General features: G+C 47.6%; 1 protein-coding gene across 1 annotated transcript; it reads left to right on the top strand.

The window, feature by feature from the left end:
* Nucleotides 1-27,770, top strand: GYS1 (glycogen synthase 1). Its single transcript, XM_082196949.1, has 17 exons — nt 1-151; nt 1,321-1,495; nt 7,184-7,365; nt 12,064-12,255; nt 12,481-12,666; nt 13,257-13,401; nt 13,959-14,076; nt 15,425-15,545; nt 16,636-16,742; nt 17,648-17,707; nt 17,917-17,995; nt 18,709-18,822; nt 19,236-19,362; nt 21,055-21,150; nt 22,316-22,479; nt 23,765-23,845; nt 25,145-27,770. Exons 2-17 carry the CDS (start codon nt 1,378-1,380, stop codon nt 25,448-25,450), a joined length of 2,196 nt encoding a protein of 731 aa, XP_082053075.1. The 5' UTR covers nt 1-151; nt 1,321-1,377; the 3' UTR covers nt 25,451-27,770.

The raw sequence follows: 27,770 nt of genomic DNA, 5'->3' as shown, positions 1-27,770 counted from the left end.
ATGAGAAGGCTGCCCCTGTCGAGGGGAGCGAGTCCGCCTTGGGCCGTGGCCCCGCCCACTGAGGGGTGTGGCCTCTGAGCAGGAGGGTCTGGAGGGGAGGGGGAGGAGGTGCGGGGGAGCGAGCAAGTAGTTTGTCCTCAGCTGCAGAGAGGTAAGCACAGCCGGATTCCCCCGGGCGCTCCCAAGGATCTCCAGATCCCCCTTTCCTTTAATCGCCAGTGACCCAGCTTTATTCATAACTATATGACTCTTTTCATTTCATGCTGTATCTAGCTCTTCTTGCTCCTCCCGATTCCCAATGGGAACCGGACTGCATGCTTTACACACACACACACACACACACACACACACACACACAAACACACACACACACACAAAATTCCTGCGACTGTTACTTCTCCCTTTCTTCCTTCTCTCTCGCCCTCCCTATCCTTGCGCAGCCCTCGTCCAATACCTCTGAGGAACAAATCTTGTACCTCTGCTCCCACAGGCCTGCGATCCCAAATCTAATAGGCTCTCCTTTCCCCCACCCTGTTCCTAGCAAGATTCTTAAAGGATCGCTACGTTCCTTCTTATATTCTAGTCTTTTCCGCGCTTCCCGGAAGGATCCCAAGCCTGCTGTCCAGAGTCTCTTGCAGAGTAAGCGAGGCCTGCACTCTGCCTTCTCTTCGCCTTGGTTTCCTTCTAGCTATTGCTTAGGAGGAAAAACCGGGACTCCTGTTCCTTCCTACTTAGATACAGAAGATTTCTATGCCCTCTTCCTTTCAAGCTTCTCTAAAATGCACCCATCCGCCCTGCCAGCTCTTAAATGTTGCAGTCGGAAAGCTCTCGGCAGACCTCCCATCTTACTCTTTCCCCTCCTTCAGCTGTTGCTGTTACTCAAGACTAAATGCAAGCCTTCGAAAAGATCAAGGGGTGGTGGTAGTGGAGAGGAGGCAGAAACTTGGACTCCTGGGTTCTTTAGAAGCAAAACGGGGGTGGGGTGGGGGGCAAATACAGAGACAGAAACTTGGTTTATAATGGTTTAGAGAAGGTGGGCTAGGAGCCAGGACTCCCAAGTAGTCTGAGGAGGAAAAAAGGAGGGTTGGAAAGGATTCCTGCATTGGAGGGGCTTGGACTAGATTGCCCCAACTCTACAATTCTAGGATCTGAGGAGGAAGGGGTTTTATTTAAGCACATTGAGAGAACTGGATGCTTAGAATTCAGGGAACCCTGAAATTCTCACCAGTTACGGAGACCCTTCCAGGCATGATAGAATAGTAGAACAATAGATATAATAATAGATAATAGAACATGACCTTCTTTTTCTGATTCCTCCAGGCTGGACCTAGACCTCCCCCGAAACCCCTTGTCCTTACTTCCAACCCCTGGGGCACCATGCCACTCGCCCGCAGCCTCTCAGTGACCTCCCTGACAGGATTGGAGGACTGGGATGATGAACTCGACCTAGAAAATGCCATCCTTTTTGAGGTGGCTTGGGAAGTGGCCAATAAAGGTAAGATGCAATCTCTTTTCAGGCTGCTTCTTTTTTTTAAGGAAAATGGTGATGTTTGATGGGCTCAAGCAGGTTGGCAAGTGGAAGCCTGAGGTTCTTTTCCTTGGTGGGGGTGTTGCAGAATTGGGACTAGTGGGTGAGCATAAGGAGGGACTGGGAACACGCCTTGCTGAGATATTTGTAAGCAAAGTAATGTTGAGTCCTGAAAGCCAGTAGCCTACACCAGTTGGACTACAACTCTCATCACCCCTAGCTAGTAGGACCAGTGGTCAGGGATGATGGGAACTGTAGTCTCAAAACAGCTGGAGACCCACGTTTGGGAAAGCCTGGCCTAGACGTTAAAGCAGGAGTGGCAGGCTTGCAGTCCTCTAGACGTTGTTGGACTACATTTCCCACCATCCCTGGCAATTAGCCATGCTGGCCAGGGATAATGGGAGTTGCAGTCCAGCAATATCATTCTAGAGGGCCATTGGTTCCCCATACCTGCTGGAAAGGGTAAAGGTATCCTTCCCACAGCCTGATGTCTTCTAGATGTTGTCGGATCTGAGTTCCCATCACCCCAGACCATTTACTTTGTTGATGGGAGCTGGAGCCAAAACATCTGGAGGGCACGTGTCGGAGGAAAGGAAGCTGAAAGTCAGGGATCCTCTTTTCTCTGGGGTTCCCCTTCCTCCTATAATGGACCTCTGTGGTCTCTTCCTTGCAATCAACAGGTCTGGGAAGTAGCTTAGGCCTTATTCCTCCTATGACTGTGCATGGCACCTCCTAGCTATAAAGCCTCCCCTTTTATGTTAATGCAACTTGGGTTGATAGGCAGCTGTAGGGCCCCATTATTCTGAGTGTTCCCAGTGCAGTCAGCTGTCCGAATGTAGAATGATCACCCAGTGTGCCCTCTGGCTGAATCAGTTGCCATGTGTCTTGCTTCAGAAGTCCTGGTGCTCTTTTGTCAGGCTATAAAGTGATTAACATGGGGTGCAATGATGTTGAAAGGATGCAGCTGTGGAGCTACTTGGACAAGGGGCAGTGGGCTTCGATGGAGACTCCTTTCGATCCTGGACACTTGCCAGCGCCGTCACTATCTCGGAGGACCTGTTCCCATGTGCGCTGTTAAGGACATGACCCTTTGGGAGGTTAAAGTTCTCCTGGCTTCTTCCCCAGAGTTTGAGCACGTGCCTTGCATGCCCCAGCTATATTACCAACACAGAAAGGTTACACTCAACCTCCCCACGTTCACGCGCACACATACACAGGTTACACTCAACATACACACACACAACCCCCCACACCGTTCTGTTGCATAAGGAACCTCTTGAAATGTCACACAGTCCTTGAAGTTGCTGCGTCCTTGTATAAATAGGCAACTGTTTAGAAGCAGGAGGGTGGCTGCTTCTGAATGTCAGGTTGGCAGAACCTTCCCTATCCAGTGTCATGATTCAGCCACCTCACCTGGAATCATGCTGCCTAGGAAAAAAAACCTGCCTTCAGTTTGAAGCAAAATCAAGCTGTTAGTCCTCATGGGATTATAAACATGTAAAGCAACATGTAAAGGTAACTATTAAGAGCCTGTTGCAACTTCTGTTCGTTAGGGAATTGAACTTCTGCATCATGTACTTCCTTTCTCTGCCTGCTCCTGTCACATTAACATAGCCTATTCTCTCTTTCCTGTGTGTCTTTGGTTTTAATGGTTAAATATCAGGAAACGGCAGTAATGTTGCTTTAATATGTGTGTTGCTACTGAAGGTACACTATTCGTTTCTTCCCTTCTGTAGTCTCAGTTCCTTTCCCATTTAAAAAAACCTCAGCATCCCAGGTCTTGTACCTGAAGATGGTATATTCAAGAAAGGGGTGTTTTAGATGGCTTTCTGGGAAACTTCCATTGGATATAGAATTTGGAGGCCCATCTTCTGATGGTGGGTGGGTTGCCAAGAAAATGTTACGGTTGTGCTCTAGCATCAGTCCCGGCTCCACATTGTCTTTTGGACACCGTTCAAGATGCTAGTTTTAACTTGCAAAGCCTGCTGTTTTTCTTAGGACATTCAGTGGAAGATGCTCTCCATTGTGACTATTAGATCAAGCACGAGCCATGTCACCAATGCAGCAGAGCCAGACGACTAAGGCACGTGGTGGCTAATGATGGGTCCTGAGCAATTCTGGAATTTGTTTAGGACAGGTTTTGACACACTGGGCTAAGCAGGCTGAAGCAGTTTTAATGGCTTTTTATCTACCGTTTTACATAACTGCATTTTGCCTTAACTGTTTTGTTAGTGTGTTGTTGTTTTTAAACAGTTGCTTCCACCAAGATCCTTGGGGATCTGAGAGGAGGCAGGTCTTAGAAACTGCAATCTGCCAAAGACTGCAGTCCTATGCATGTGTAACCTGAGCATAAGTGGGACTTGCTTTCAGGCGTAGTGTTGCACTGTGATTTTGTAAAACATAGTTGGAATTTGTATCTGAATGTATCCTTTGAAATTCTTTGTGTGCATGTGTCTCTTCCTATATGCATAAAATGGTAATGCTGTTGTCATGTAGGCAGCCTTGACAACTCCTGTCTGGTGAATAGCAGGCAGCCAAGCAAGCAAGTGTGGGGGTGATAGTGGGTGGGGTGGGGGGGAGGGGAGGGGAGGGGAAGCACCATCAGAGGCACAATGAAATTTGCTAAATCTCTGTGTGAAGGACCTCCCCCTCCCCATTAAGCACACCTTTGCATAGCGGTTTAGCAAGCTGCTCTATGGGGTGGGGTAGGAGGGGAGGGGGAAGCTGAGGGGCAGGATAAGTGAGGAACTGGGGTGAGATATAAAGGGAGGGGGTTGTTGTTCTGGGTGTAGGGGAATGGTATTTGGCCAAAGGGATTGGGAAGTGGAATGAGCAGGGGTGGCAGACCCTAGTTAATATATACATATTTATGTCCTAGTACACTCTGAAATACAGCAATTGTACCGCATAATATTGCAACTTGGAGTTACTAGGAAGCAGTGTGCCAGAAGAATATTGGAGCAAATCAGCTCCTGAAAGTCTGGAAGGTGTATCAATATTAAGTACTTCTTCCATTATCTCAAAGTAGGGCTTGCATATATTTGTGGAGTGATGAATACAGAACACAGTGCCTTGGCGTCATGGTCATGGGGATGAATGAAACTGGGGTTGTTCAAGGCACATAAGCATCAGAGCTATCAATGTCTAGTAGCTGGAATGGAGGCAATGCTCTTTCTCTTCTAAATACCAGTTTCTGGAACCCACAAGAGGGGAGATTGTTTTTGTGATCAGGCTCTGCTTGCAAGATTCCCACAACCAACTGGTTGAGCCACTGAACCTCGGTTGTCCAGGTAGTGTACAGGATGACATTGGTCAGCATTGTCCTTCAGGGCCCTCAGTTTGCAGCCATCCAGCTGAGGTCTTGCCTGAGGCCAAATTGAGCAGCAGTGCACTCATAAAGTCCATGTGAGATGCCTGCATTTATCCAGCCCCAAAATGGCACCTGCTCCTTATAGAAGTGATGCCCCAGGCCCTTGTATCCTGCAGTGCTGATTTCCTGGCCAAGCCTTTTCACCTACATTATTCATGTAGGTGGTTTTCCTCCCTTCTTTTCGATTTACTAGCTTGGAAAGGGATGCAGCGAGCCAAGATGAGATGCACATTTGACAGAGGCAGCCAGGACCATAGGTAGGCGAAGTGGCTTGCAAGTGATGGCAGAGTTTGTGCTCTTTCCAGGAAGAGAACTGGTGCCTAACTGGTTATAAGAGAACAATTAGTGCCAGGAATCTTGGAGCAAGTGGTCTCCTTAATTCTCTCGGGTCTGCAGAGTCAGAGCAAAGTACTTTGGGGCAACTCCAAACTGAAAGATCTAAAGTTTTGATCTGCGCATCTCCTGGGCTGCTGGGGTGGAGCTTGCATCATTCCAGTTTTCCTTCGCAAATCCCAGAACCCCAAAAGCCTTGGTGAGCAGACACAAGGGTATCTCAAAGCTTCCTTTTTGTTATAATGCTGAAGCAGGAACCCATTCAGAAGAGGTGTGCATCGTGTAGCTGCTTGTTCACCACCCCTGAGTGAATTCTGCCTCAGACATTTCTATGGAAGTGTAGCAATACCCTACTGCAGGAATGAGGAACCTGTGCCCTTGAGATACTGTTGGACTCCTGTTCCCATCAGCCCCAGCCAGGACGGCCACAGCTTGGGGATTATGGAAGATGTAGTCCAACAACATCTGAATAGCCATAGGATTCCCATCCCCACACTAATATCAGTACCTAAACCTAAGTAGATAAAATAAAAAAAATCTTTCCAGTAGCACCTTAAAGACCAACTAAGTTAGTTCTTGGTATGAGCTTTCGTGTGCATGCACACTTCTTCAGATACACACACAAAATTTTTTTTATTTTGACTATGGCAGACCAACACGGCTACCTATCTGTAACTTAAACCTAAGTAGATGTAACTGAAACAGTTGTATATTCCTAACCTACTTACTTCTGCTTATGGCACTGTTTAAGTAAGTGCATCTCTATGGCATCCACAAATTCATGTTCCTCACCATGATTTATCCTTTCTCAGTGATGATTTGGAGTCCAACGTGAGCTACTGAGAACCATTCTGCTCGACCTGCAGTTCACATGTGGAAATTGTTGTGCTGTGCCACAGACATCCATTGGGAGCATGCACAAGCCAACCTCCCCATAATGTTTCTGACTTAATGTTGGAATGCTTCCATTTCTGATTAAGGATCTAGCGAAAGTAGGCTGTTGCATTTCACAAGGGCTTTTCCTATCGAAGGGAAATAGTGTTAGTAGGTTACTGTATAAAGCACTGAAATAGGTTCACTGAGGAACATCCAAGCAGTACAACCACAGGAGTACAGGAAGAACTCTAAAGATCTAATCTAATCTAAAGACCTGCCTGGTCCAGCATCCTACTTCCTGCAGTAGCCAGGCAGGTGTTTCTGGGAATGCTTGCAAGAGCCTGAAAAAATGCCCCTCCCTCCTTGTTGTCCCCCATTGTGGAATGAATGTGCAAACTGGATATAGCCATTGTGACTAATTGCCACGAATAGACCTATCCTCCATGAACTGCTTAGCCTGAAGAAGAGATGATTAAGAAGTGATACGACAGCCATTTTCAAATATTTGAAATGCTGTTACATAGATGATGGAGCAAATCTGTTGCTTGGGTGGGTGGGAACGAAACTAACATTCAAATTACAAGAAAGGGGATTTCAAGTAAACATTTATCAGGAACTTCCCGATGGCACAGCTTTTCAGCAGTTCAGAAGCTGCTGCTGGAGAACTCTCCTTCACTAGAGGTTTTTAAGTAGAGGTTAAAGCCAAGCAGGGATACTGAAGCAGTGGATTTTCTGCATTGGCAGGGGGTTAAACTAGGTGACCTTTGAGATCCTACTCAACTCTGAATCTATGAACTTCTCTGTCCATGCTTGAAAGCCACCAGCCATCCCTACATCATGTCTTAGCGAATCCCGTAACTTTACATCGTGTGAAGAAGCGCTTCCTTTCAGCCTCTCCTGAATCTACCACTGATAATTTTCACATTCAGCATCCTGTGCTCACAAGCCAACCCAATGCCAGGACCCCTGAAAGTGGACAAAACTCCCTCTTTGTGCTTGTACGCATTGATGTCTGGGAGCGAGTGGGTACCAGCCTACAAGGGGGTCAACTAATGCCACCCCTTCTCTCCCTTCAGTTGGTGGGATCTACACGGTTATCCAGACCAAAGCCAAGATTACACTGGATGAGTGGGGAGAGAATTACTTCCTGATTGGGCCTTACCTGGAGCTGAATGTCCGCACACAGGTAGAGCTCATAGAGCCGCCCAACCCTGCCATCCGCCGCACCATTGACTCCATGAACGCAAAAGGATGCAAGGTAAGAAACGGGGGGGAGGCCAAATTGGGGTCCACAGAGGCCAAATTCTTGCAGCAGCACCTCACCTTCCTTTGAGGCAGAGACTGCAGCACATAGTAGAGCACATGCTGTGTATGCAGATGATGCCAGGTTAATCTCTAATTAAAAGAATCAGGCAGCAGGTGTCAGGACAGACGTCTTCCTGAGACCCTGAAGAGCTGGTCAGAGTAGCACATATTGGGCTAGATGAACAAGAGGTTTGACCTGATATAAAGCATCTTCCTTTCTTCCTAACAGAGGGAGTGTCATGTGACTGTGACTGTCATGTGACTTTCAGTACTGTGCCTTTTCAGACCACAGATGGGAGCCGACAAGACAGAATTGCTCCCCCACGGGAAAAAATAACATTCCTACATATAGGAAGCTGGCATGCCTAGGATACATCCAATTTAATTTTGCAGGACTTAAAAAAAATAAAAATCCGATGAAGCAGTTGTGAAGTTCTTGTGAGCCCCTTTCTGCAGTCTGAAGTGGCACAGTCTAGAACCTGCTTTGCCACCACTGTTTGTGGTTAACATCTCTCTACATGAGGTTCCCTGGTCTAAAATAAGGGCCTTTTCATTTCCTCTAATTGCATCCTTATTCCTCTTTTTCTTTATTTAGAGTGTATTGCTTGTCGCACCCCCCCCCCATTCCAGTGGCAGAGTGGGCCATTTCACACCCCTAAGTGCAAGACACTTATTTTAAAATACAGTGATACCTATAGTTGCGGACTTAATCCATTTCGGGGTGCTGTTTGCACCCCGAAGAGTCCACAACTAGAGCACCTCTTCCGCACATGTGTGCAGCACAGACAAGCGCTTCTGCACATGCGCATGTGGCAAACCCGGAAGTAAACACTTCCAGGTTTGCCACATTCGTAAGCTGAAAGTTTGTAACAAGAGTCGAACTCAACTAGAGGTACCACTGTAAATAAAAGCAGAACCCATCAGGATGCTGAATTTTGCACCCAGTACTAAACTCTTTATTTTATCTACGCTTGGGCAGAATTGTGGAATCCAAGCAGTCCAAATAGCTATCAGTTGGGGTCTCGTTTGCCTCTTTGGGTCGTGCATGAATCTAACATTATAATGCAGAAATCTCTAGCACAAGTTTTACCTGATTTTATCCTTAAAATTACAGGTACAGTTTTTATCGTACCAGGGGTCAACAGCTGGGGCATAACACAGAGAAAGATACTCTTTGTGTTCATCCCCCAAACATTGTGGTTTCATTGCACATTCCTTGTGGCAGCTGCTGCTGGCATTGACGGCTGTCCACAAAACTGGGAGGACCCCCATAGTAAGCAGTGCAATTTATAGGGGATTCAGGACAGACAAAAGAGAGGTCCTCCTTCAATTAGCACGTGATTAACCAGTGGAATTATCTGCTGCAAGATGTGATGGAATATCCTGGCTTGGATAGTTTTAGGTAAATCTAAGGAGGAGGAGAGACCACTAAGCCACAACAACTAAATGAGACCTGTCTTTTTAGAGACCCAGATCTTACAGGGCAGAAAGGTCTGTTGCCGCTTTGCATGTGAGCCTACTTGAAGCATCTGAATGGTCACTCGCTGCTGATAACGGGATGCCTTGGTCTGATCTGACTCTTAGCTTTGGAGGTGCTGTCGCATAGACACCATTCTTGGCAACTTCCATACGGTGGATGTAACATGCCTGCTTTTGGGGAGGGCAGTGCAGGTATTTAAAATGTTTTGTTAAGCCAAAGTCCAGAAGTGAAAGATCAGGAGAAATAATTAAGCTGCTTTCATCGAGGTTTGTGGGTTTATTTTAGCCCCCAGCTGGCAGTCCTGTTCACTACTGCCCACTCTTACCTCAGCTCCCACTTAAGAAGTGCCCAGCCTTTGCCTGCAGGAGTTGTCTACTAGCTGGGCAACTCCCTTTCCTTCTCCCCCTCTCTCCCCTTGCCTGCTTTGAACTGTTTTGGTGGCATGCTGGGCCCTTCCTCACTCTCTGGCGACTCTCATCTTGGATGCTGTTTCTCAGTCTACAGGAGACAGGCTCAAGTCACTTTTCACATCCTGAGGGTCCTTTAAGCACATTGTGTCCATAGGATTTCTAATTCTTGTAGCCTTGGGGCCAGGGGCAGAAAGTGGCCTCCAGGCTGCCTCTTCCTTCACACACCTTATGAGCTTCGCACCCTCCTGGAATGCCTGGAATGCATCTTTGAGCTCTTGCTTCCCTCCATCTTGCTTCCCTGGATGGAGGAGAGAGAGGGGTTTCTGAGTGTGTGTGGAAAGTGTAGCCTAGTGTACAAAGCTGAAACTTGATTGCTCCTCTCACTTTTGCTTCAGGCCCAGCCCACTGCTGGCATGTGCCCGCCCCCCCTGAAGGAAATGTGGCCCTTGGGCTGACAAAGATTCCCCAGCCCGTCATAGGACTTGATTTCTAGGCCTGTCCTTCTCCCCATAGTTATGCTACTTTTTTAAAAAATCAGGTAGGATAGGAGCTTGATTCTCAAACTGCCTACCTGACTGGTGATGTCACTACCATCTTTTACGTATTTGTGATTAACTGAAAAATTGGAATTCTAAAGACGTTTAATTTTTTAAAAAAGCAGGAATACTAAACTGTAGTCATGGTGTCTGGGGATGCTCTGAACTGTGGTTTGGCCAGACCTGGAATGAAGTTTGTATTTATATATATGACGCCTGTTTGACTGGCTTGCCCCAGCCATTCTGGGCAGCTCCCAACAAAATATTAAAAGCACAATACAACATCAACCATTAAAAACTGTCCTGAACAAGACTGCCTTCAGATGTCTTCTAAAAGTCTATAAGTATAGTGGTACCTCGGTTTACAAACTTAATCTGTTCTGGAAGTTGGTTCTTAAACCAAATCCATTTTTAAACCGAGGCCAGCTTTCCCTAATGAGGCCTCCTGCCACTGGTATCCTTATGTTCAGTTTCCATTTGTAGATCGAGGTAAAGTTTGCAAATGCTACTTCCGGTTTTGCGGAGTTCATAAACCGAATCATTCGTAAACAGGACTGTTCTTAAACCGAGGTACCACTGTAGTTGTTTATTTCCTTGACATCTGGTGGAAGGGCGTTCCACCAGGTGGGTGCCACTACCGACAAGGCCCTCTGCTGGTTCCCTGTGCTTCATGTCTTGCAGTGAGGGAACTGCCAGAAGGCCCTCGGAGCTGGATCTCAATGTCCAGGCTGGACGATGGGCGTGGAGATGCTCCTTCAAGTATACTGGGCCGAGACTGTTTAGGGCTTTAAAGGTCAGCACCAACACTTTGAATTGTGCTCGGAAACTTACTGGGCCAAGAGAGAGTAAAGATGTGGTCAGGGCAGAGTGTGTGGCAAAATGAGGAGAGAAGTGAGTTGAGTTCTGGCTCTTTCAGGACTTTCAAGTTTCTAAGTTCCTATCTGCTGAAAACCTTGCTGTGACAGAACAATCAGTTTGATCAGAACAATCAGTGTTTAATTCTTCCCCATAAGATCCTGTTCAGCACCATCTGCTTTTCTCCCAACACAGCTGGATTCATGCAAATGGTTTCAGAAATTATAAGAAAGCAACTAATAGAAGTAATTATTATTCTTTGTAGCTAACCACCCCACCCCATCCCTGACCACGAAGGCAGCTGGGCATTTCTGTCCAGGCAGTTATTTTGGGCAACTCTGAGAAGAACAACACCAGGCAGGCGAGACCTTTCACAAAATGGAGATTGGGGGGGCGTAATATGAACCGCAGGCTAAAATTAGACATGCACATACACAACACACTCTGCCTCGTGAAGCCGGTTGAGAGGGACCAATGACACTGAGGCCCACTGAGTTCAAGAAGAGAGAAGATGGCGGAATGGAGGGGCAGAGGGAAGGGACTGGTGGGAAGAATAATCTGGGTTAAAAATGGAAGCCTGAGCTCCTTGGGTTCTTCCACAAAGGAAGGCAAGAGCTTGGAGGCTGCTCACCAGAGTTGACAGGCTGTAAGGCCTGTGTTGCAAAGCGGCTTGGCAGAACAGACAGGAGGTGTATAAGTTCTTTCAATAGATATATAGTTTGGCCATAGAAGATGATGTTTACTCTTGTGCAGAGGGCTGATGGGAGTTGTAGTCCAAGACTGCCTCTTGTTCAATTCTGTGAAGAATTTGATGGCCTAGTATAGAGTTTGGGCCTCCAAGCATTTTAACTTCCTCATAAAAATCTGAAGCAAGTTTCTAGGCCTCTTGACAAGGAAAGGAAAGGTTTTAACATGTTACAGGCGTCATCTGCAGAAGCTCAGAAATATAAGGTGGAGTTTTGAGTGCGATCTGCCTGCCCAGTGCAAATCATTTTCTTTCTGCGTAATTCTAATTCCCTGCCCACTTCTCTCTTTCCTTCTCTCCTCAGCCCTTTTAAAATAGGTTGTTCCATCCCAAAATCTGCGTGCACGCACAAATATTCAGGATTTTGCTCCAAACAATACTATGCTTAGGCTCTAAAAATCTATTCATTAGCCTGAAGCCCAGCGTTTTGAATTGGAGCTTTTGAACTGGGAACAAAGCTGAAATATTTCAAGTTTGCATGTTGAAATTCAAAACCCATGCTGCAATGGTTGCATTTTACTGAGGGGAACTTGACTAGATAATGGGGAAGAGTCGCATTTTACTGTGTGCAAGTCCGTACCTAGCTGCGATCGGCTAACCTGCTGCTCATATAACACCTGTTCAGGTTTATTTTGGCCGCTGGCTGATTGAGGGAGGTCCGTATGTTATCCTCATTGATATCGGGGCAACTGCCTGGAGCTTGGACCGCTGGAAGACAGAGCTCTGGGAAAGCTGCTCCATCGGGATTCCCTGGTACGACCGAGAGGCCAACGATGCCGTGCTCTTTGGCTTCCTCACAGCCTGGTTTATGGGGGAGGTAAGAAAATGCGCTTCTTCCACATCATATCGGCTCCCTCCCTTTCCCTTCTCCTGTTTTCTCTGGAGATGGAGGACTTACTGCCTTGCCAGATGTTGTTGGATTCCAACTCCCATTAGCTGCAGCTCACACGGCCAGTGGCCAGGGATGACGGGGAGATATGGTCCCAACAACATCCTCAGTGCACACACGGGCCTTACTCTCTGTCCATGCCTTTTTCTACAGTTTGCTGCACAATGTGAGGAGAAGCCTTTCATCATCGGCCATTTCCATGAATGGTTGTCTGGAGTCGGTCTCTTCCTCTGCCGAGTCCGGAAGCTTCCGGTGGCTACCATCTTCACCACGCACGCCACCTTGCTTGGCCGATACCTGTGTGCGGGCAGCGTGGACTTCTACAACAACCTGCAGAAAGTGAGTCTTGTGGAGGCCAGGAGGGAAAGGCGATTGAGGCAGGGAGCTGTGCGGTTTGGAGGGGGTGATGCTGAAACCTTTGGTTTTCTTCTTCTGCAAACCCCAGGCTGTCATCGTAAGGCTCCTGGTCTGCTCTTAAATAGCCCAGGATTCAAGAATCTTCCCCCTTGAACCCCTACTAGGTTCCTGGTTTGCCCCAGAAATTCCCTGGTTCTCCGCTTCCTTACTCAAAAGTCACAAAATCCAGCTGTCATAATCTCACTCTCTTCTCAGAGGTCCATCATCCCCAAGGCCTTTTCAGTGAGTGTCCTAGTCAGGAAAAAAATGTGCAGTCATTGCACAAAATCCAGACACTGTTCCTCAAGGGAGGGTCTGAGGAGATCACATTTTCTCCACCATTCAAAACAGCGATGTTTTCACTGCCAGGAAAACATGATTCTGCACCGCAGCCTGCTAATACTTCTCTTATTGTGGGTGCTGCGTGGAATTTGTTTTGCTTGAGTACTTTCTGCCCTCTTCCGTTCCTAAGGCGTCGCAATGCCAGGTCCTGTGGTTTTGGTTCAGTTTTGCTATATCACCTTCCTCTTTAGTTTAATGTGGACAAGGAGGCTGGGGACCGGCAGATCTACCACCGATACTGCATGGAGAGGGCTGCTGTCCACTGCACCCACGTCTTCACCACCGTCTCCCAGATCACAGCCGTGGAAGCTGAACACCTGTTAAAGCGGAAGCCTGGTGAGTGGCGTTAGGCAGGGGTCCTCAGTCTTCAGAACTTATTATTATTATATCGCCCTTCATCCGAAGATCTCAGGGCAGTTTACACAATAAAAATACAGGATATAATTAAATAGTTAAAACAAAGCAGGCAACCAATAGGGCAACCCCTCAACCTTTTTTTTTTTAAGCTCAGTTAAAAATTGAGAGGGGTTGGGATTTTTTTTGGCAGGCACTGGTGTGTGTGTGTGTGTGTGTGTGTGTGTGTGTGTCTGAGTCTGAGTCTGAGGATGCCATAGTAACCAAAGGGGGTTGTGTCAGCACTGATTGGCTGCACCCTCTTCCTTTTCCAGAGCTGTAAATCACCTTTTCAGAAAGTGCAGATTTAAAAATAAAAATAAACAGCATGGAACAAACCTGAAACATTGTCTTGTTGCTGTGACTCTTGCTTTTTTGGTACATTTGTGGGTAGCTTTCGAGTGTTTGTCAGGTTACTGATGATCTTTAGAGGAAAAAAATAAAATTCTGCTTCTACCTTTTCTCTGCTCTGCTCTGTTCTTCACCCCCAACATATCCAGATATTGTGACTCCCAACGGACTGAATGTCAAGAAATTCTCTGCCATGCATGAATTCCAGAACCTCCATGCCCAGAGCAAAGCTCGTATCCAGGAGTTTGTCCGAGGACACTTCTATGGGTGAGTCTTTGTGGGCCTGCTGCAAGGCCTGGCCTGGCTTGGCTTTGCCTTCTCAGTGCCTTGTCAGTCAGTTCAGTTGCCCCAGGAAGGTGAGTCTCTCTGGATAGGAAAAGGAAGGAGGTAGTGGCGATCAATCTAGGGAGAATGCAGTTGGGTTGAAATCATAGCTGTCAATGTTTCCCTTTTTAAAGGGAAATTCCCTTATTCCGAATAGGATTCATTGCAAGAAAAGGGAAACGTTGCCAGCTATGGTTGAAATATCAAAGTTTTTATGGGGGGGGGGGAGCGGAGCCGGAAACTACCCTTTGCCTCATTTATCCTCATACGGTCTTAATCCTTGTTATACAGTAGTTCACGTTCAGAGAGGCAGGAAGTGGAATTAGAGGGCTCTTCCTTTTTTAAAAAAGGGGGGCGAGTGCTCTCTCAGAAGTTTCATTGGTGGCCTAAAAATATACACTTTTTTTTTTAAGTATACCCCGCATTTCACCATGTGTCTCTAAATGGCATACCAAAAAAAAAAAAAGAGTACAGTATGCAAAATTTTAAACATAGATGAAAACTTCAGAGAGCAGAACAACATTCATGATGCAAAGGCTTCCTGGAATAAGACAGTTTTAACCAGGTGCCTGAAACATAGCAGAGGCAGTGCCTGCCTGATTCCTAATGGGGAGGAAATTCCACAGAGTTGGGCCTGCTACATCGAGAGAAACCTCCATTGGCCCCGTCCCCCCCAGTCTTGCTTTGTTCTTACCTGCCTTCTCAGTTATTACATCCTTGGGCACTTTCGTCATCTTCCTTCCTTGCTTTTCTCCATCACCTCCCCCTCCCTTTTTTCTTTCTTCCTTTTCTAAATTACGTTGTAAGCCTGAAGGTAGAGCTTCCATTGATAGTTTTGTGATTTTGATCATTTGAATGGTGTCTAGTTTCCTAAAATAGTAGTAGTAGTAATAATAATAAATAAAGGCAATTTAATGAATAATACACCTTGGCTGAGTTCCGAAGAGCTACTAAGGCTCATGTAAAGGTCTTCTACTAGTTTTGTGTTTGCGTATGTGTGTGTACTTTTCTCTCATTCAGCAGCTGACCTGTGCCCCTAAACACACATACACTTGGAAGCTTCTCTCATTTTAAAAGCAGTTCCCCCTGCTGGAGGGTGAGGAGTGGCTGTTGTTTAAAGGATGCAGGTACTAAGAAGGAAGTCCTATTGAACCTACTGGGGCTTGCCTTTGTGTAAACCTGCCTAGGTTTTTCTCCCTCTCTTAAAATGCCCAGGGCCATCCAGTGAAACTGATGAGTGGTGGACAATAACAGAAAGCATTTTTTCACGAAGTGCCTTCTTATTCTCTAGGCACCTGGACTTCAACCTCGACAAGACCATTTTCTTCTTCATTGCCGGGCGCTATGAATATTCCAACAAAGGGGCTGATATTTTCTTGGAAGCTTTGGCCCGACTCAACTACCTGCTGAGGGTAAGCAGAGAAACAGGGGCTGAGGTGGGCAATCCAGTAGGACGAGGTGGAGGGAGGGATGTGGCTTGTAGGATTTGGGCCTAGCTATTACATTAGTAACTGCTAGCCTTCAGCATCATTGACAGCAAATGCAAACCATTGTTTTGTTTTGTTTCTAAATTTCTACCCCAGCCTTCATTGCAAAGGGCAGCAAACATCAAAAAGTGGAAACGATACAATTTAAAACAAAATAAATACTTAAAGCATATAAAAACTACCAAAAACAATAACATGCCCTTACAGTTGCTAATTTCCCAGTTGCCAAGAACAGTATCTCTCAGCCTGTTTTTTTCAGTTTCTCCTGAATGTTTTTGAATTTCTCCTGAAAACTAGTAATGATCAAGACAGATGCACCTCACTAGAGAAAGCATTCCATAAGCAGGGAACCTCTACCTCTGAGAAGACCCAGTCACGGGTCAACGTCAAGCAGGCATCAGTCAGAGGCAGCACTTCCACAAGTTATGACCTCTGACAGGCCTGCCTTGAATGGAACCATGCACTTTGAGGGGAAACTATGATCCCAGAATGGCGTGGGGTGTGTGTACAAACAAGGAGAACAGAAGAGGAGTGTGATATGGCCTAATCTGTATTGAAATTGTCCTTTGGTTTTTTCCGGTGTTATGCTTCGCTGACTAGCTGTACGAGTTAATCTGGTCTGTGACCGTTTAATAAAATTTGATTTGATTTGATTTGAAGAGGAGTGTGCACTTGTGTTAGTGTGCCTGCTTTTGAGAATTCTGGGAAGAAAAGTCAACCTTCTGAAATTCCTTTCCATGTTCACAATTGTTGTGGGAGGCAGGGCTTTTTTTTCCAGCCGGATCTTTCTGGAACTCTGTTCGAGCACCTCTCAGGTGTGCGCCATTGCCATTAATAAGAGAACAAGAGAGGTGTTTGTGGTGAGTTCCGGCACCTCTTTTTCTAGAAAAATAGCGCTGATGGGAGGTAATGGCATATGTGAGAGAAGCAGGTGATACAGCTTGTCCCCCTGTGTGGTGAAATCAGGAAGAGCAAGCCGTGGGTGACCTACCCCGTTCGCCTTCTCTCCTCACAGGTCAACGGCAGCCAGACCACAGTGGTGGCCTTCTTCATCATGCCAGCCCGGACCAACAACTTCAACGTTGAGACTCTCAAAGGCCAGGCAGTCCGCAAGCAGCTGTGGTGAGTTCCCTTCGCACAGGACACCCAGAGGCTCCCTGAGGGGATCAAAAGCCACAGTACATGTAACATCCCCTGCTCCAGAAGCCGCTAGGCCTCTCTCTCCCTTTCCAAGAGGTAGAAGAGCCAGTGTGGCGTAGTGGTTAGTGCTGGCCTAGGACTGGAGGGACCCAGGTTCAAATCCCCACACAGTCATAAAGCTCACTGGCTGGTCTTGGGCCAGTCACTCAGGAGGGCTGCCAGGTTTGAGGGGGCTCTGGGCAAAATGTCTTCTGGGCCTCCTCCACCACCACATGCATGCCATGCTGCTTCAGGCTCCCTCAGCCTGATGCCTCCTCCATTGCTGTGCTCCACTTTGTTCCCTCAGCTTACCAGGTGACATCAGGAAGATGTCTTCCTCCATCTAAATATTCACTGCAGAGATTTAGTGCCCACAAGCTCTGCTGTAAATGATAAAAATTGTGAAGGCAAAAAAGGGCATTGCTGTGACGGATGTGTGTCCTCGTATGCTCCTTCTGAGTGCCTGACACCAGGCCTGCTTACTGCTGTGCCGCAGTTATGTTCCCCAGTCCTATCTTAATGGTGCTGATGATCACTGTTTCTCTCAGTCTAACCTGCCGCACAGGGTTGTTGTAAGTATGAATGGGGGAGAATCATGGAGGCTGCATGGAGCGCCTCAGGGGGAAGGCAGAATTATCAAATACTAGAATAAATAAAAATATTGAAATCCACCTTTGTTCTCCAGTCTGCTAGGCTTCACTGACAAAGTCTCACTCAAGGGGGATCCCATAGCCCCAGTGTGCTCCCTGTGTTTACCGCGTGGTCCTGATTTCTGATTCAGAAGCCTTCAGGAATCCTGCCCTAAGTTCATTATTTTTCTCACTCTCCCCTTTTTGTTTTAAATCTAGGGACACAGCCAATGCGGTTAAGGAGAAGTTTGGCAAGAAGCTTTACGAATCGCTGCTTGTGTAAGTGGGTCTCCTGTGAGGGAGGTAGGGAAGGGGCTGAACCCCTGAGAATGGGCTGGGTTGCCATGGCTCCAGTGCATGAGGTCTCAGGGTCTCCTCCCCACACTGTTCTTTGCCTTCTGACATAGACAAATAATATGGGGAGGTGGAGCTCCTCTCTCCTTTATCCATTCCCATCAAGCTCTTCCTTACCTGTTCTTCTGCCTCAGGGGGAATCTTCCTGACATGAACAAAATGCTGGACAAAGAAGATTTCACTATGATGAAGAGAGCCATCTTTGCTACCCAGGTAATAGGGAATTTTCAGAAAAGAATAAGAAATTAGGCCATCATGTGCGGAGGGGAGAGGAGAAGGAGCCAGAGGAGTTAGAGCAGAGGATTCTAGGAAACCTGGCTCTTTAGTTATTTGAGTTAAAATGTTAGCTGAGCTGGATGGTGGCGATTGGATCAGCATTCCTGAATTCACTGAGAGATTTCAGCTGTAAAGATAAAGGGACTCCTGACCATTAGGTCCAGTCATGACCGAGTCTGGGGTTGCGGCGCTCATCTCGCTTTATTGGCCGAGGGAGCCAGCGTACAGCTTCCGGGTCATGTGGCCAGCACGACTAAGCCGCTTCTGGCGAACCAGAGCAGCACACAGAAACGCCGTTTACCTTCCCGCCGGAGCAGTACCTATTTATCTACTTGCACTTTGACGTGCTTTCAAACTGCTAGGTTGGCAGGAGCAGGGACCGAGCAACGGGAGCTCACCCCGTCACGGGGATTCAAACCGCGACCTTCTGATCGGCAAGTCCTAGGCTCTGTGGTTCAACCCACAGCGCCACCCACGTCCCATTTCAGTTGTAGCCCAAAACGTTAAGACGACACCAAGCTGGAAAGATCATGAGGAATATCTTAGCCAAGCTATATCTTTTTTTTGCTGTTGTTGTTAAGGTTTTTATGGTTTTGAATGACATCTATTAATGCGTCTGGGCTTTCCCCCCCCCCCCGCTCCCCAACCAGCGTCATTCTTTCCCCCCAGTCTGCACCCACAACATGCTGGATGATTCCACCGACCCCATCCTCAACACCATCCGACGCATCGGCCTCTTCAACAGCAGCGCTGACCGTGTCAAAGTAAGTGGCAGGAGGCTGACTACCTGCGATAGTTTGCCGAGAGTTGAGGCGCTTGGCTGCCTTACGGAAGGAATAAACCTGGTTTCACCACAGTGAGGGTCATCAGAAGTTTCAGTCTATAAAGTCTGTGATGTTGGGAAGTTGAAGAAAGTTCTTCCGCCACATGCTGAGTGTCAGAGTTTCCTAAATCGAACACGGATACTTTTTTGTTGTTGATGGTGGGGATTATTTGTGGCTTTCCTCTGGGCCTGGCTGCTTAATGGTGGTCCCTGAGGAGCTCACGTCCTCTGTAAGGGCCCGGCCTTGTTTGTGAGTTACAATTCCATCCCCGGAGTATATATGAACAGTTTTGTCTGTAGGGGCAGGATGTTGGGCAACTGAACTGCCAGCCACTGTGTCTTATCTCTTCCCAGGTCATCTTCCATCCCGAATTCCTGTCTTCCACTAGTCCTCTCCTTCCTGTCGATTATGAGGAGTTTGTTAGAGGCTGCCATTTGGGGGTCTTCCCTTCTTACTACGAGCCGTGGGGCTACACGCCAGGTAGGCATCTTTGGGAGGGGGGCAATTGGGAGAGTAAAGAAGCCCTAATGGTGCAAGGATGGAACTCGAGTTCTGGGGTCAAAACCTGATACTGCAAATATGGATTACCTTTGAGGGGGGCGCTCTGCACAGTTACAAACAGCTTGTCCTCATTGCTCTGAAGTGCTTAATCTTGGCACTTATTTTTTTATTGCAACGAACAGTTTCACAACCAGGAAGATAGATAGTCAAAGGGCAGGGGGAGGAGCAAGCATGCCAAGGAACAGGTTTGTGTATAACTTGCTGTTCTTCCATGGTGAAACTCAAGGCCATGTCTATGAGGTTACCAGGCAGCCTCCCGTCCACGTGTTGACTGTAGCCAGACCTCCATGGAGTTAAACAAGTGTGTTTGTTTTGCTGAACTTATTCTGCTTCTGCTTGTCCTGAAGAGATGCGGAGAACCATGCCGGGCAGTGAAGCCTCAGTCCTTCTGAAATAATGCCAGGCATTTCCTTTAAAAAACAGGAAAAAGCAAAGTGGAGGTTCTCTTTATTCTGAATTCTGCACCTTAAGACCCATTTCTGCACGTGTTCCCTTTGCCATTCCTGGCTATTGTAGGTTACAGTCTCCACCCCACAAACCACAGAGCCTTTCTCAATCTTTTACCTGCATGTTTTCCATCATATTTCCACAGGTGCTTCACTAGGAGGTGGCAGGCATTAAAAGAAAAAGTAGAAGGTTTTAGTGGTCAGAAATACATGTGGCTGCACTAGGTGTATGCTCTAATGTGTGTTTTACCGTTTTGTTTTAATATGCTTTTAGCATGTTCTCAGGACGCAGGTGGCGCTGTGGTCTAAACCACAAAGCCTAGGGCTTGCCGATCAGAAGGTCGGCGTTTCGAATCCTCAATTTTCTTTTTTTACTTCTGCAAAACTTGGGATTCCCCAAGCATGTTAATATCTCTCTCTCATGTGTGGGTGGTGCTGTTTGGGCTACATAAGGATCAGCACTTCTTCCTCTCCCCCCCAAAAAAAAAACAACAACAACCACAGTCGATGGATGTGGCAAACCAGAAATTTTGTTTCTATCATGTGGTGAGCCTAAAAGATAGAACCATTAGAAGATGCATTACAGTGAGTTAGACTAGTGGCCCATCTAGCCCAGTTTAACCAACACTGATCGGCAGCAGCTTTCCAAGGTGCCCTTTGTGGAGATCCCAGAGTCTGAAGCTTGGGTCTTTTTTGCATTCATAGTAGATGCACTACCACTGAGCTACGACCTTTCCCCCAACATGAAAACTTACGAGGACTATAACTGTTTTAAGTGTTTGGTTTATTGTATTTGCAGTGCCTGATGTTTTTATGGTTATTGTTGCTTTTCTTTTTGTTCCCCTTGTGAATGATGCCATGGCCTTTGGCTAGTGCAATAAAGTTGATGATGATGTTTTAAGTGAGAAAAGTGCAGGTTTTTCTGCAAGTCTGAAACCAGATCTTGTGGACAATTCTGAAGAGAAACCCCTTCGGGCTCGCTGCTACCATCTTCAGCTTGTTAATGTTACCATAGGAAAAAGCACATTGGAGTTTTGCTGGTTGGGTTGGCTGACCACTTTCTTGAGCAGGTCCCAAAGACTTTTAAACCCCAACATATCTCTCTCTCTCTCTCTCTCTCTCTCTCTCTCTCTCTCTCTCTCTCTTTCTCTCTCTCTCTTCCCAGCTGAATGCACTGTCATGGGCATCCCCAGCATCTCCACCAACCTCTCCGGCTTTGGCTGCTTCATGGAGGAACATATAGCAGATCCATCTGCCTATGGTTGGTGTTATGAACTGTGAACCAGCACATTTGGGTGCACTTAAACAGACAGGATAGTATGGTGACCCTATGGGCCAAACCTCACCTAGCTACAAACACCAGAAAGCCTCACTGACTTATCTGGAAATGTGATTTTAATGTTTCCATGATAATAGATAGATAGATAGATAGATAGATAGATAGATAGATAGATAGATTAGGTTTTGTGTGTGTGTGTGTTATAAGGAGCTCAGGGCAGCATGGAAGGTTCCCCATGCACAAACTTAGACCTTATCATTGCAACAACCCTGTGAGGTGGGCTAAGCTGAGAAAGAGCAAATAGCCCACTTCACAGCTAAGTGTGGATTTGAACGTGGGTCTCCCAGTCCCAACCACTAACTCTACCCAATACTACACCAAACTGGTTGTATCTGTCTGACACTCGGATTTTACCTGAAATGGTATTCAGGCTGCATACACTGCATATTTCTCCCACATGGGGGTAGACAGGAAGGATGGCACCAATTCATGTGGTTGAGAAGAGAACTAGAAAAGGCTCATGTGTCAGAACCTCTCTCAAATCGTGCTATGGGGGTTGGAGGGGCTGCCACTTCCTTGTCCGCATTAGATACAGCCATTAAGTCATTCTACTCTGACTGCTCCTTCAATGGGTTTGAGCCACGAGAAGCCTGGGTTTTCTGAAAAGGAAAGAAAAAGTAACTACTGGGTTTTTGGGGGAAGACTTTTGACTCTGGATTCTAAAAACATATTTTAAGAAAAAATGAGGATTCAGCCAGACTGAGCAAAGGGTTGAGGGAACTGAGAGTTCTTTGGCCTTGAGAAAGGAAATTCAGTGGGACCCAACGCATTAGAGCAAAGGATGCTGGGAGCCCATGACCCGTGGCGTCTCAGGCTGAGGGATAGTAGACCAAAGCTTCACACATCATTTGGGCTCCAGCAATATAGACTGATCACAAATTGCCAGTGCTGGGCAAATAGAGCTGAGTACCACAGAGACGGCTGTGGGGCAGGAAAGAGCAGATTTGTATTGTGTTTGTGTGCTTCAAATGATGACCATTCATTTGGGAACAGGAAGTTCAGGCCTGTGCTTCAGTTTCATCCATTCTTAGCTCTGCATATTGGATTAGAGTGACGTGTGTCCTTTAACCCTTTCTGAATCTACCAGGGATCTACATCCTTGACCGGCGTTTCCGGGCCTTGGACGAGTCGTGCACGCAGTTGACCTCTTTCCTCTACAGCTTCTGTCAGCAGACGCGGCGGCAACGCATCATCCAGCGAAACCGCACAGAGCGGCTCTCCGACCTCTTAGACTGGAAATACCTGGGCAGGGTGAGCTTCCCTGCTGCAGCGGGAGGGTGGACATATCGGGAATATTGGGAGCGCCAGGGCAGATAAAGGAAAAAGCACTTCTTCATGCAGCATATTGTTAAACTTTGGAACTCCCTCCCACAAGAGGAGTGATGGCCACCAACTCAGGTGGCTTCGAAAGAGGGTTGGACAGATTCAGGAAGGACAAGCCTACTAGCCACAATGGCTTTGTTCTGCCTCAACAGTCAGAGACATTATACCTCTGAATACTTGGAATCGCAGGTGGGCAGAGGGCTGCTGTCCAAGCCTCACCTTGCAGGCTTTCCACAGGCATCTGGTTGGCCACTGTGAGAACAGGATGCTGGACAAGATGGGTCATTGGCCCGATCTTGCAGACTCTTCTTACGTTCATGTGTTGTTGTATCTCACCCCACTGTGGCAATCTCTCTTTCCTGCTCTTCCCTGGCATTTCATCAGCCTCCTTCAGTTCTCCACATGCTGCAGCTCACCTCTTTGCCACCAGAGGGTGCTCATTCCAAAGGTCAGCTCTGGCCATGTTTCCCAAATGCCTCACCTGAAAGTTAACCCAGCCATCATTATCGCGTTTTTTAACTTGCCTTCTGTGGCGCTTGCTGGAAGGGGAGACAAAAGTGAGGAAGGGTCAGGAGTCTGAGTACTTCTGCTGAGTACCAGACGTGGAACAGCCCAGGGCTGTGTGGCGTAAGGGCCTTAGACTGCCTCTGTGAATCCGCAGAGTGTCTTCCTCTTGCCACTGAGTCCCAACAACTGTGTCCTGGACATCTGGAGATAGGATGAAGAATGCCTGAGCCTCCAACCTCTCACTTTATAAATGGCTTCCAGATGAGTGTTTCTGAGGCCTAGTTCTCACAGAGGTGGTTAAGCCCCGTGCCTGGTATTTTGAGCTGGCGGTGGGGGACTCTTGCACTCCACCGTACAAAAATATCTCCACATACAGAAAATGAGTATAGGCGACTCTCAACTTAACGCAAGGGTTACGTTCCAGGAATCACATGGAATGCCAAAGTGGCACATATTGTGTGCTCAGTGCCAGTTGGCATTGCCAAAGTTGTTTTCCCTGGAACCCCTCTTCCTTTCCCTTTTTTAAAAAAATTGTTTGCCACGTGCGTAGAGCTGAAAGCATACAAGTTAAATGTGTGTACGTTACAAGTTTCCTGCATATGATTTCAGCTTGGGTGTCAGTGGAAGAAAGTAAGTTGCAAGGGAGTATAATAAGGGAGCCTCTCTAATGTCCCTTTCCCCCCCTGTCTCCTTCCTCCCTTTGCAGTACTACATGTATGCCCGCCACATGGCACTAGCAAAGGCATTCCCTGACAACTTCACCTACGAGCCGCATGAACCAACAGCGGTAAGGCACCATGTGGCCAAGGAGAGGGGTGGGGGAACATAAATCTGATTTATTTGGGGTTCTTTACCCCGGGAGGGGCAGGTACCACTTACCTGGTGCGCAGGGCCATAGTTCAGCAGTAGGCTTGTATGCAGGGCTTTTTTCGCAGCCAGAATTCAGTTCTAGCACCTCTCAGGTGAGCACCATTGCCATTATAAGAGAACAAGGGAGGTGTTCATGGCAAGTTCCAGCACTTCTTTTTCCAGAAAACAGCCCTGCTTTGTATGTATGTACAATGTCTAGAAACCACAGGAGGGGAGTGCATGTTTCCGAGCACAATTCAAAGTGTTGGTGCTGACCTTTAAAGCCCTAAACGGCCTCAGTCCTGTATACCTGAAGGAGCGTCTTCACCCCCATTGTTCAGCCCAGACACTGAGATCCAGTGCTGAGGGCCTTCTCAGTAGTGGCGCCCGCCCTGTGGAATGCCATCCCTTCAGATGTGAAGGAAATAAGCAGCTATCTTATCTTTAAAAGACATCTGAAGGCAACCTTGTTTAGGGAAGTTTTTAAATGTCTGATGCTGTATTGTTTTTAATATTCAGTTGGGAGCTGCCCAGAGTAGCTGGGGAAACTCAGCCAGATGGGTGGGGTATACATAATAAATTATTATTATTATTATTATTATTATTATTATTATTATTATTATTATTTATTATTATATAAGCTTGAATCCTTCTTGTGGGTTTCCCCAAAAGCATTTGGCTGGCCCCTCTGAGAACAGGAGGCTGGACCCAATGGGCGACTGGCCAGATGCAGCAGGGCTCTTCTTATGTCCAGTAGAAAGGAATTTGGGTACCGGGATTGGGTTATTTTAATAATAATAATAATAATAATAATAATAATAATGATGATGTCATCTGTGTGCACAGCACTTGAGGGCAGGCTCCTGCAAAGAGCAGGCCGCCAAATACTTCTCAGTGGGAAGAAATACTCATTTAGGTTACTTAGGCAGAGCTGTGACAGGGCAGACTTCCCCACGCCGGTCCCCTCCTGGTGGTTTGGACAAGACGCCCCAGGCAGTGCAGCCAGTGGTGAGGGGAATTGTGGCCCAGCGACACCAGAAGGCACCAGGCTGAGGAAGTCTGAGGCAGGGCAAATTAACTAGAAAGTTGTGTCAAAGGCTTCATGGAAAACGTGGGTGTTGAGGCAGGGTTCAAGGCACTGCAGTCAGTGAGGGAGCTGGGGTGGAGTCATGTGATTCCTTATCTTTTGTGCCCTTTCTCATGCCTTGTTTCTGTTTCGTTTCCCCGCCCCCCGCAGGCTGAGGGCTTCCGCTACCCCCGCCCGGCCTCGGTGCCGCCATCCCCCTCCGTCTCCCGCCACTCCAGCCCCCACCACAGCGAGACAGAAGAGGACGACGAGCGCTACGACGAGGACGAAGAGGCGGAGAAGGACCGGCAGAACATCAAGTCCCAGGCGCTGATGGGCACCGTCCCCGAGTGGCGCAAGCGCTCCAAGAAGGGCTCCAGCGAAGCGAGCGCATCCTCCACCGCTAGCACCCCCACCCCCAGCAGCCCCAGCGACCTCAGCAGCCCCACCAACTCCCTGAGCGAGGAGAGGAATTAGCTGGGGGGGGAGAGAGAGGGGGCCAGTTGCGCCCCGGCTCGCCCTCCCGCTCCTTTCCACACCTTGCCCCCCACCCCCATAGGTCAGCTGTTCTCTGGTGCTGGATTCTGAAACCTTCCTGGAGTGCAGTAGGGTTCTAGCATGTTCCGGAACTGAGGAGGGTCTCGGGGCTGGCGCGTTTCTAACGCCAATCTGCGTAAGGCTGTCTGCTCTGGATTGCGTCGTTGTGGAAGTTGCCGGGAGGCGGTGGCGCCCGTGCTGTGGAACGGGCAAGGCAATGGCTGCTCTAGACCACCAGGTGCATCGTTCCTGTGTTCAGCTTGACCTAGAATGTGAGGCGGCATGTTCCCCCACCCCACAAGCGTGCCGCCAACTTTTTGGAAGGAGCTGTCATGATGTTCGTGAGGGTCCTTCTCTGCTCGGGGGAGAGCTGCCCCTGGGACACAGGAGGGGTCGTTGTGGTTTTTGGTGCCCATGGCTAAACCGGTGACTAGATAGGTGCGGGGTCTAGAGATGTAGCAGCGTTGCCCCCAGATGTGCCACTGACTCGGAAGAACTGCAGCCTTTTTTAAAAAACGAATGTTCGAGGACATAGTCTTGTAAGTTCCTGATCCTTTTTATAATAGTTGGTTGGGTGCAGTGTGTGTGTGTGACTAGCAAAGTTCTGGAACTTTAACTTGAGGAGGCCAGAAGCATTTTAAAAGCCATTGGCCCACTCTGCTCGAGAGTGCTGCTTATCAGGAGAGAGGCGGGCTTTCCCACTACGATGCATTTTGAATAAATTGGGTGTGTATCTTATCTGCCTTCTGGTTTTGTTTTTCCCAAGGAATTTGTGAAGCCCTTGAAAATGAAGGCCCTAGTATGTGAGAGGCAGGAATTCTGGACCTTTGGGGAAACAAAGCTGTCGGGAGAGATCCTAAAGGGTGGTGTAGTCCACTTGTTGTGGGTTGTGTCTGGCTCCGGGGGTATTATTGCCTTCGTTTCTAGAGTTATCAAGGGAGAGGAGTAGGTGCGCAGCATTCTAGGGTGGAAGAAACTCCTCTTGTGGCTCTGCTCTGGAGTGGAATAGGATAACTGACCAGAGGTTCCTTCCCAGGGCGGCTGAAAGGGACGTTTTCTTTCTGAAGCCATATTCATAGCCTAGGAACTGTTTCTCCTAGTGGACACTCAACATTCTGGGACAATTATAAGTGCAATATTATTCATTCTGTGTGATTTTTTTTTTTAAGTACCATGTTGACCTTAGTGAGGGCGAAGGGCACAGCAGGTGAGCCAACTGCCTGCTTACAAAGGATGGTGTAATAAGGTATATGAGAATAGTCTTACATTTCTCTTGCTTCAGGAATGCAGTCTTAAAGCCATCGCTCCTTCTGTAGAGGATGCCTAGCATAGAAGGGCAAGCAGTTCTGAGTGGCGATTGTTTCTAGGGGAAGGTTTAGAAGGTTGCGCACTGTGAAACACGCATGTTCTTTAATGGCCCTAAGAGCCCCAGCGTGGTGAGAGGCTCTGAGAAGATAGGCAAGCTGCTGGCATCGTAGGGTGCGCTTCCGTTGTAGCCCCCAGCTGCTCTTCATAGGGTGACCCCCCCCCATGGCTGTCATATTGGGGGTCTTGGAAGACAGGACATAGCTGTTGAGATCAGAGCGTGCTATGACATTCTGGGCCGCTGTGTTGCAAACTCTGAGCCTGGGGTGGCAGTGATGATGCAGGAGGGCTGCATGTCCCAAGCAGGTTCCCGATTGGTTCAGAGCAGCAGAGGGAATGCTTCTGAAAGGGTGTAAGACATTTAACTGTAGTTGGCACGGGGATATTCTGTCCAGCACAAGAGAGACTACCTTGTGGGTACAGCAACATGCCAACACACACCAGAGTCACTTCAGTTCTGCATCTGCTGCCAACTTTGGCAACAAGGAAGGAAAATCACTTTTTAAAAAACCTGATTCTTTCCCTGTGGCCTAGGTAATTTATATCCCCCTCGGATTGTGCCTCCTGTTCCTATGGACTGCCTGACCTCCTATGCTTGGATCATGAGCCAGTTCTCCCCTTCTCACCAACTCTACTTATTGAGGACTCCCTTTAGTTGAAGGTCCCTCATGAGCCAACACCCTTTTATCCAGTCTCTTCCACCCCCACCCCCTGAAGAAAACCCCCGATATTTTATTTATAGTTGTTGAAATATGCTTGAGGTTTTTGTTTTTGGTCTCTTGTCTCTCCCCCTCCCCCTCCCCCTCCCCTTGGTGTGGAGAATCAATTCTGAAGAACAAAAGCTGCTTGCGAGACACAACTCAAATATTTAAAGAATAAATTTTGCTTTGAAAAA

This window comes from Podarcis vaucheri, assembly GCF_965113315.1.
Source record: "Podarcis vaucheri genome assembly, chromosome: 13".
Classification (NCBI taxonomy): Eukaryota; Metazoa; Chordata; class Lepidosauria; order Squamata; family Lacertidae; genus Podarcis; species Podarcis vaucheri.
The sequence above is the reverse complement of the archived record's forward strand: the minus strand, read 5'-3'. Positions and strand labels throughout refer to the sequence as shown.